The sequence below is a fragment of the Mytilus galloprovincialis genome, chromosome 12, assembly GCF_965363235.1.
Source record: "Mytilus galloprovincialis chromosome 12, xbMytGall1.hap1.1, whole genome shotgun sequence".
NCBI classification, from domain to species: Eukaryota; Metazoa; Mollusca; class Bivalvia; order Mytilida; family Mytilidae; genus Mytilus; species Mytilus galloprovincialis.
In genome coordinates, this window is record NC_134849.1 from 19,674,680 (window position 1) to 19,686,071 (window position 11,392).

At 30.2% G+C, this 11,392-nt stretch overlaps 1 protein-coding gene across 1 annotated transcript; it reads left to right on the forward strand.

Moving 5' to 3' along the window:
• Positions 1-3,397: 3,397 nt before the first annotated feature.
• LOC143055636 (uncharacterized) lies at positions 3,398-7,767 on the forward strand. Its single transcript, XM_076228804.1, has 3 exons — positions 3,398-3,706; positions 6,456-6,620; positions 7,430-7,767. Exons 1-3 carry the CDS (start codon positions 3,424-3,426, stop codon positions 7,696-7,698), a joined length of 717 nt encoding a protein of 238 aa, XP_076084919.1. The 5' UTR covers positions 3,398-3,423; the 3' UTR covers positions 7,699-7,767.
• Positions 7,768-11,392: the final 3,625 nt, after the last annotated feature.

Genomic DNA, 11,392 nt, shown 5'->3' on the forward strand with positions numbered 1-11,392 from the left:
GAAATTATTTTCGTATTTCTTTAACCAGAATGATTTATCTGTAAAAAGGTGTGCAACACTACTGGCAAAATTCCTACCAAAGGTGAAAGAAAAAAAACCTCAATGTTTTCATATGCTGAATTTCAATAGCTACAATACGAAACCCTGAATTCTGCTGTATGTTTTTAATTGATTGAAAAGAGACCACAAGAATAGTAGTAGTAGATCTGTAAACATAATAAAACAGCACAATGCTGACTCATTGGTCGTATACTCGCGCCATTTTTTTGTATATTAAATTTGAAAACAATCAAAATGTTAACACTTTAAAAATGTTGTAGAACCTTTTTTATGTACATTACCATACAAACAGGAGGTTTGGTTAGCCACAACATTAGATTTAACCCAACATTTGATTTATCAAAATGTCCTGTACCAAGTCAGTTATATGGCAGTTGTTATCAGTGGTCTTTTTTTCTGTTAACGTTTGTTTTGTAGCAGGTCAGTGTTTCTTTTGGCCCTTTTTCTCCCTGTTACAGTTGATCAATTTCGCATTGTGTTTGCTTAATCGATTTATGGCAATTTATTACTAGTATACTACTGTGGGCTTTATTTATTATTTAGAATTGACTCGAAACATTAAAATCATGATAAAAAATCGATAGATATTTTATAGGCTTTCAGGTTTGGAATAAGCATCTTTGAAATTAGAAAAAAATATCATCTTTTTGAGGTAATGTTAGTTTCGCACGAAATGTTACTGCTTTCAATAAAATGCAAACACTTATATTTTTATACTCAAAATGTCAACTTTACATTTGTAGCATTTAGGATGTCCTGAGTTGTATATTATCCTAACGCTATGTTAATATAACACAAAAAGAATTGACAATATATTGATTTCACCAGAGTTTTCAATCTCACAAACTAGTCAAAACATTCACTAAATTTTATCATCGATACAAGGACATCATTCATAAATAAAAATCAAAATGCAGATATCTTATACTTTCAGATTTTTAACATACAATTTTCTATTGTAATTTTCTTTACAAAGCACCAACATGTGGCAATTACTTCAAAAGCTAACCAAACCTTTTTGAACATACTTTTTCAGAAGGGGTATAGTTACGACACAGTTGTCTGGTCATAAAGGAATGCATATTTTGTCGATGTTATTTCTATAAGACTTTGCGTTTCTGATCGTTTCACAAAACAGACTGTAAGCAGTTCTGTTTTGACATGAATTAATAAATTTGATGTTTCTTTATAGGTTAGACTATTCTACCATGCTGCGTTTATATGTTTAACACTTTCTCGTAAATGTTGTAATATTCGATATAACAATGAAATAATCCGCGCCAAAAATTGTGTGTTCGTCTTGAAAAAACTAGTATCCCTAAAATCTACATACTAAAAAGTATGTGTTTCGTCCTTCAAAACACCTTGAGATTCTGAAGATGCTACATATTTTATCTTGTGGTTATTCTGTATGACTTTTTTGTTGTAATATTATAGTGTAGCGTTATTTCCTTATGTTGGAGAATGCTGAAAGATTAAAAAACCATTCCTTTTCTATATTGGACTACTAACATATGATAGTATTCTATGTTCTAAACTTGATAAATTTTAGTCACCTTTTAAGACAGAAGATCAGTAGACAATTGTTTGATTGGAATAGAAACTGTTTTTGATTCGAGAATCACTGAAACGTCTTTTGTAGACGAAACGCGCGTTGGGCGCATATACAAAATATAGTCCTGGTATCTAATAATAAGTCTATGATAGGTTTATTGATAGTCCTAGGATACACAGTCAATATGAAACTGTTGTCCACATAAATTGAAAGATTAGTCATGAAAAGTTTGGTTTAAAAGACTTTTAACAACAATTGGATCTTAACAATTTTCAGCTTCAACCTCTAATTTTCAGTGTGGTATGTTTGAGTAACTTGTCTCTTTCTTTTATAAATATCATACAGTTTAGTAGTTGCTCTAATAAAAGTCACTTAACATTCAATGTTGATGTTTTCTCATTTGTTATCAATATGTGATTAAAAATTATATCTGGGAAATGTCAAGAAAAAGTAAAATAAAAAAAGCACTGAACTCCGGAAAAATTCAATCGGAAAGTCCTTAATCAAATGCCAAAATCAAATGACAATATATCAAACGAATGGACAACAACTGTCATATTCCTGTCTTGGTACTGTCATTTTCAAATGTAGAAAATGGAGGATTGAACCTGGTTTTATAGCGCTAAACCTCACACTTGTACGACAGTCGAATCAAATTCTATAAAATTGATAATGATGCGTGAACAAAACAAACAGATACAATAAGCAAAAAAGTCACATATAGTGGTGAATAGTCTAATCGTGTATACACTTCTGGTGTAAAAGCTTTCGTATTACACGAAATAAGAATTGCATGTAACTACCACTATCTTTTTCATCTCTTTGCATAGAAGGGTAAACTGTCAGCTTTGGTAATTTAATTTTGAATTGCATATAGCACATTTTAAAAAATGTATTCTTGTTGTGTTTTTTTTTAAATGTTTTTATAGTGATAAAATTGTAACACAATATTGACTGTTGTATTCCAATGTGTGACATGTTTACCTATTAAATCAGTTTGTTAGCTGTCATATTGTTGTCAACATAATGAAATTATATGCAACTGTCAGAAAAAAAAGTAGATTTATTTAGCTATTAAACCAGGTTTAATCCACAACGTTCTTCATAAGGAAATAGATGCACCAAGACAGTAATATGACAATTGTCTTCCATACGTGTGTTTGAAATTTTTATTTTCAATTAATAACGGGCTTTTAGTTTTGAATCTTACTTAGAGTTCTGAATTTTTGTAAGTTTACTTTTTAAAAGATAAAATAATATCTTTTGATTTTCTGAAAGGATAGTTTCGAAGGCCTATGACCATTTTTCGTTCTTTAAAAAAATAGAAATATAACATATCTTGTAAATGATATTGAGTGTTCTTCAAGAAATTTGAACGAATGATTTTTTTTTTAATATTAAATGAAAGATGATATCATGTTTTTGAAATAAGTCAAAAGATAACAAGACAAATCATCATGTCTCTTTTGTCCAGTGTCCAGATCGATTCTTTTTTTCAAATGCATCGAATTAACGTTTTAAAAGATATTGTCGTGTTGTGAAAGATAAGTGAACGAATGAATGCTTTATTCAAATAATGTGGATGTTTTCGTAGACATGCAATATCAAATATAAAGTATTATAAGGAATAAAGAAAATATAAATATTCTGCGGCCTTTTAAAGTTATTGAATTGAGGTATTATTAATATGATACAATAGATTAACACAGGACCAATGCCATTTTAGCATATGCTGATGGCACATATATAAAACCAAAATCTACTCAGATAGGTTCCAGCACATATCAGGTCATAAACATCTAGGAATAATGGTTGAGTTATGGAAAACATTAGTCAAAAAAATCCTAGAAATTATTCCAGTAATTTGTATTGCGTTACTCTCTATGTCGGTAGTAATGTTGGTGGTATCATTGGATCCTGGAGTTAAGTGGAGTGAATATAACCAGGAACTCTATTACGGATCTGGAATATTCGGATATTATTTTAATACCTTATGGTCAAGTCTTGATGTAGCTAAATTTGCGGGGCTAAAGGACCCACACCATCCTTGCACAGGAAAATATATAGATTTACTCAAACCCCTTCATGACGGTATGGTTATTTTTTACTGATTAAATGTTAATTGATATATAAAATTCGAGCCATTTCATACTGTACAGAGTTAATATTTGGATATTATTTTAATAGTTTATGGTCGTGTGTTGATGCTAATGCCTGTGCAGGAGCAATGAACGGGAACACTGCTAAGGAAAATTCATGTTTTACTCGTTTTTGGTGTGTTTTGTCATTTGAGTTTGCAATGTTATTAAGGACTTTCCGATTTGATTTTCCTATGAGTTCAGTATTTTTGTGATTTTACTTTTTAGAAGTTCTCGTTCATTTTCTGAAAATAAAATTCTTCGAAAGGTACCCAAGACCTTTTTGAAAAAATATTCCGCATAAACCTCTTTAATAATACACGATTGTCTTCAAGCTGAAGTATAGATTCTGGGTATATCAATAGTTTATCATTTGAAAAACGTGTTATAGTATTCTTGTACTTTCTATATGGATATCACCTATACTGTTAAGTGAAAGGAATTTAATGTGGCTCTGTACTTCCCGTCATTGTGATTTTTGTAGTATTGTCCTTTTTGTGCTAATGTGATTTGTCTATATGCTCTGTTGATCTCCATTTGAAAATATTTATACGGACGATCAACAAATATCCATCCATATTTGTCTTACCTGCTATCAGCTCCTCATTATTAAGAAGTGTAAGTATTTATCGAGACACCTTTCATTTTCAAACATCGTACCTTTAACAAGTTTCAAATCATTTTTGTTTATTAAGCAACATCCTATGATGAAATTATACTGTAAAATAACTCTCAATTTCAATGAATATTCATAATCTAAGGATTTTAACGCAACATGTCTCGACTAAACACATTGTTTTCTTCAATAATCTAATTTCTCAAAAATAAAACGATTTTCGTCTATAATGATGAATGAAGGGTTGATGATTAGTAAGTAGTTACAGTTTCGTACGTTAATATCTATATTTGAATACATTATGAGATCAAAAATAGACAAAACCCAACTAAAAATCCACAATCAGGTGTGTATACAACATTTCATATTCTGCGGATAATAAAAGATAATATTAATTATCGATCCCGAATTTTCATTTTTATGACGGAAACAAAATGCAACATAAGACATTCACAGACGAGGTTCATACAATATTATACAATGATGGACGATGATCCTGATTTTGGAAGGACTATTTATAATAGATTATTTATAATATAGACGTCACTGATTTGCTTTTGTAGACGAAACGCTCGTCTGGCGTAAATATCAAATGTTATTCCTGGTATCTATGATGAGTTTATTTGCAACCACTGGGTCGATGCCACTGCTTGTGGAGATTTATTTCCCTGGGGGTATCACCAGTCCAGTAGTCAGCACTTCTGTTTTGACTTGAGTTATCATTGATATGGTCATAATTATAAATTAACTTTTAACAAAACTTTGAAAAAACTAAGGCTTTTATACCTCAGGAATAGATTACCTTAGCTGTTTTGGGCAAAAATTTTAGGAATTATTAGTCCTCAATGCTCTTCAACTTCGTACTTTATTTAGCCTTTTATAACATTTTTAATTCGGGCGTCACTGATGAGTCTTTTGTATATTTTAAATATCAAATTTTATTTCTGGTATCTATGATGAGTTAATTTATATGTGACTAGGTATCGTATGGTCTCGATCCATGAACCATCCACTAAAAACCAAATACAGACAATTAATTTACTTTAAAAGAGCGTTATTCTTTATCTTGAATAACATGAACAAAAACAAAACCCTTATACATATCAAAAAATCAACAAATGGACAACAACTGTCATGTTCCTGACTTGGTACAGGCATTTTCATATGTAGAAAAAATAAATAAATGATCCTATTAAGTGATGATAAAAGGTGGAGATAATGGCGTTGCTAACGTAAAATTTTATTTTTGCGACGCCAAACTGTGACACATCGGCAAAAGATGCATTTTTCCCACTAAATTTTATCATTAGCCTAAAAATGTCGACCCCATTCATCTATAAAAGTAACAAATCAATATGTATTGCTGACCATATATTTGAATCGACTAAGTGGAAATAAGCTTGTTTGCAAATCTTTGTCAGAAAATCCCAGTGGGACCAAACTGTAATGTATGCCCATAAATACTATAAGCCTCCTTGCTATTATAGTTCATGTCATCCTGAGATATCGGTCACTTTACTCTATAAACATATAAAAGATGTCAGTCGAACATATCATCATCAGTATAGAAAAGACCTATATTATACATCGTCAATTACGAGAAAGATAAAAAAAAAAATCTTTTATATATAATTTGTTTTTCAACAATACAAACATATTTCTTTATAGACACTCACACGGAACACCGCAACACCATTTCCACGTTAGATAAATAGATAATATTATATTGGAAAACAGACGACTAGATACGAAAAAAAACCGCTCCATCTAAAATTACTAAATGTTACTTCCTACTTCCATAATAGACATCTTTTTACAAAACTGAGCGCAAAACAGGCATCACATCTTTTCATCGTGTACTTAATCTTAAAGACAAGACAACCGTTCTATGAACTCGGCCGATGGGATAAAGATGTGTATATAATAATTATTTTTGTACATGTAATTATTAAGGAAAGATATATTGATTTGAGTTAAAATTGGGAATGTACAATACAGCTTATTCATTGTTTTATCTGTAGACGAAAAATAATATGGATTCCAATAATATACCGAAAACTGTTGTTTTTTTTTTTTTTCTTTTTAGAAAGTTGGAAATTACCTATTCGATCGGCATTGCATGAAGCAATTGGACTAGTCTCTGCAACATTATTTCTGTTAATGGTATCTGTTATCACCAATGAGGTTATAAAGCTGAAACTGTTCAAGATTGTCACAAATATTACTGCTTTAGGGACTGGAACAATTGCAGGTTAGTCATAAATATTTAAAGTAATTTTATTTGAAACTATAATAAGAATAAAGTTTCCAAATGAACAAATAATTTAAATTCTTTCGAAATACATGGCGCTTAAACAGTTGATAGACAAATAATATCTATTATGCATTCGACTGATCAAATGATATTAAATGTCATGTCACCTAAGCAATATTGCCAACCATGATCACTACACTGGTTAATGCAACGATTGGGCTAAATTAACTCCCTCATGGAAAGTATGATGGATGTGATGCAAAATTTGAAGGAAAGTCTTTGAAGGAAAAAAAATGTCCGTGGTCGTATTTGTGGGATATAATCATTTGAAAATTGTGCATTAAAATTATGCTTTTTATTCATCTGACAAAGGCACTTTTTTCATTAACAAAATATGAAGAAATAACAAGACCTTTATAAGAATTTAAAAATAGCTTTTTAAACTACATTGTAAAATGAAATGAATGGGTTAGCGGTCACTACATTTATCTTTATTGGCACTACATGAATAAAACTAGAGTATTCCAAACGTTTAACAAAAGGTTATAAAAGCAAGAGTAACGTACTTCCCGAAGTGAATCAAAATTTGAAACAAATTGGTTATTGCTTGCATGTAATTAAAGATGTCATGAATGACTTGCTATATTTTCAGATTTTTTGTCTCAATGTTCTAAATCATGTAACTCCATTTTAGCATCAACCTATTGTATTGCTTTGATTTGTGTTCTCCAATTATCATAATGCCTGCATAATGTATCTAACTAACCCCATAAAGGTATAAAAATGATTCTTTCGATCTTTTACAGTTTACTATTCTTATAAAGCAATCGGTGAATACAGACGAGGAATCCCGGAAGCTATATCAGAAAAAGCAAGATCACTTTATGATCTGGCCAATCGCTATTACTTTCCAGAAAAGGAGGAGATGCAAGTTGGATATAACTTGGCAAAGTACAGCGCTGTTACTACGATTTTAGGTTGTGCGTTTATTTTGGGTTATATTTGTCTTTATATTCCATTCGGAGAAGGAAAGTGGATTTGGCAAAAGAAGTCAACTGTTATACCAGACACATAGATAATTTTATCATAAAATGGCGTCAACTTTACAGAACAACAGAAACAAGGAAATTAATAACAAATAATAATGGACATAATAAATTAAATACTTTATAGCATTTGTTAGATATTTGTCAATTATCCTTGAAAAAAGGTTATATATCATAACACAATATTGACTGCTGTACCTCTATTTTGAATATTTTTACCTATTATATATGTTTGTTTTGTTCACACATTGTTGTCAATTTGATAGAATTTGATGCGACTGTCATACAACTGAGCGGTTTAGAACGCTTTAAAACCAGGCTTAATCCATCATTTTCTACATAAGACAATGTTTGCATCAAGGTCAGAAATATGACAGTTGATATCTATTCGTTTGGTGTGTTTGAGCATTTGATTTTGCCATTTGATAAGGGACCTATCTTTTTTTAATTTTTCCCGGAGTTCAGTACTTTTGTGATTTTACTTTTTACATACGTCTGCTTACAAACCTTTTCTTCAAAAATAGATAATACGCAAAGGAGTTATTTATAGTGTGGTATCATATAAATTGCATGTAAATACTAGTAGCTAGATATTTTCATATATATAAAAAAGATTATCAACGGAATTTTTTTATATAACATAAGAGAGTAGGCATATATCGTTTCACAAGTGGCACCAGTCGTATTGCTCATATTAGTACAAACCCGGTAGGCAGTCTTCTTATGTAGTTCATATTCTTAGAAAATGGTCAGGATTGAAGTAATAGTAATTTGTAATTAAGAAGTGGTTAATAACCAATATATTACTTTCAATTTATCGTGCTTGGTATACAATGGTATAGGAAGCTTCTCCTATATACTATTATTAGATTATTTGTTTAAAATCCTGCATGTAACTGTATCCTTATTTTTAATCTTTGCAAGATCATTGAACCACAAATCTATTTCTTATGAAACAGACGACATGATGGGTAGAAAAGATGGTCAGGATAAACATTTCATTACGTTTGATTATCTCTGAATGATATTTAAAAATACCGGGCAACAAATAAAACAAAAGTATTAAAAATGCAATAACAATGATAATGAGACTATTCTTCAAACGACACATAGGTAAACATAATATCTATGATTCCACAATAGAAACTTAATAATACATTTAATAAAAGAAGAACTTATTTTTAAATATCATGTTTTGAGGATTTATTTAACTTTTTTCAAATTTAATCCTTCAATGTTTAATCAAGAACGTAAAATAAAGAAAATAATATACGATATGCATACGTATCATAAACAATATATCACTAATGATTATCTTTGTCATTAAGGACCTGTTATACTTAAGTCAACTTCTTTTGTTGAATACAAATCTAAGCGTGTTATTTTTATTTTTCCTCAGTACAGAAATCAAATCCAGTATTATCAACATAATCTTTTTAAAGATTAGTCTCCCTGACCACTTTTGTTATTCAAAGTATCGAATGTTGAGCATAAAACGTTCCTGATGAAAGTAAATCCAGAAAAGTACGCCGGAGGCACGAAATTCGAGACTTGTTATTTTCAATACAAACATAGTTTTTTTTTTTATTTCGATGTAAGAATAACCATTTAACATTAACCATACAGTTTCAATTATATTGGGTAAAAATTAATATCCTTAAGCCTTGCTTAATAGATGAATTTACTTGTTAAGTGAAAATAGTTTGCAACTGAACATCTAAACAATGTAATTCAAACTATCTTGTTTTCTTAATCTAACCTAATACTGTGTTGGTCTAAACAATAAGACACCATGTACAAAGTTGTCTTTATGTCAACATATATTGAAGAATACCAGAACATAGAACAATTTGCATTTTTTTTTATATCACATGACTTCTTTACCTTTATAAAACAAGAAATCTACTCATATCGTGTCGGTCACATTTTCACGAAGGAAAAATGGGAAAGTTATTGAGAGCAGTCGTGAACAAAATTCTCAAAGTTCTTCCTGTAATGTGTATTGTGTTACTCCCCGTTTCTATAGTAAATATTTTTATTTGTTGTAGTTATACACTATCCATGAATATTAAAAATATATATTGTATTTGGTAATAAAATCAATATTCATAAGCCTTGTTAAATAGGTGAACTTGACTTGTCTGTTAAAAAATACTTTGTTCTGCATATTATCAATGTAATCAAACAATATTTGGTTCCAAATTTTATTTAATACATATGTTTTATTGTTTTGGTCTTAATAATAAGATATAAGTTTTCTCTATGTCAACATCTACTGAAGAAACGCAGAACATACACTGTACGACAATTTGCATTTTGTTATCACATGACTTCTTGTCCTTTATAAAACAAGAAATTTACTCATATCGTGTCGTTCAAATTTAGCTAGTATACACGAAGGAACAATGGGAGAGTTATTGAGAACAGTTGTGATCAAAGTTCTTAAAGTTCTTCCACTTATTTGTATTGCGTTGCTCTCTTCGTCTATAGTTATGTTGGCAGTGTCATTGAATCCTGGAGTTAAATGTAATGAGTACACTCAGCCTGTCTTTGGAATAGAAACATATTATTTCAACACATTAAATTCAAGTGTTTATATTGCGATATATGCAGGATCAAAGAACAACCACTCATGCGATAGCTTATATTTGGCAGTACTCATCATGATTGTAAATTCATTTCATTTAGACAGAATACATAATGTGAGTTTAGTTTAAAAAAAAAACTGTAGACTACTAGCCAATGGACGAGGTGTTTGCACAATATCTCTCTGTTAATATGTGTCATGCTTTAGAATTAGTTGCAAGCAAATATTTTCCCTATTTTATATACTCGCGTAACAATTTGGTCATGCCTTGTTTTGCATGCATCTTAAATTCTTGGTATAGTTAATCTTGTTTTATTTTTTGCATTCATAAAATTACATTAAAGAATTTAAAAACCTAATTTTCCCTTATCATGATTAACACGGCAGGTGATATAAGGGAAACTTCTTACTCTTCCAGATCATCTGATTTCATCTATTTTCCTTTTATCTTAAGGTTTGTTATATCTTCCTTTTCTCAAATTTTATCTTCCTTTTCTCAAATTATTTTTACTGTCTGTATGTTACGGAATTTGTTATCGATTTATCTTGCTTCTGTTTTCAGTTATACTGATAGGTTATTGTCAGGTACTAACTGTCTATTCTTACTTACAAACTGTTTTTTATCATTTACCCCTCAAACTTTGTCCTCCCTTGCTTTTATCGAATAGCACGCATTTTCTATAATAACCATTGTCTTCAGAAGTCTACACATCATCGCACATGTTATTCGTACCAGTTATTCCCACAGAAAGGAAAGACAACTTAAAGAAAACCTGATACTGTAAACAAAAATCGTCTGAAACAGACGTTGATGTAAAATCCATATAAAAATTTGACAGACTTTATTTATGAAGGTACTTCCTTACTGCGATTGAGAAATAAAACGATAAAGATACATAAACCATTAAATAAATTAGTTTCTTTGTAAACTGATATGAGATGAATTTTCGACGATATGGTGATGTATTGGTTTTGACTATGACCATTACACTTCTGCAGTCATTCCACCCCAGTCCTATGATAATTCAAATAAAAGTCCATATACCAGTGATACTTGTTATGTGTGTGTTAATAGTCAGGAATATAAAAGTTGTTTTCAATTCGTATGATGTGTATGCTTGATTTTTACGTTTGAT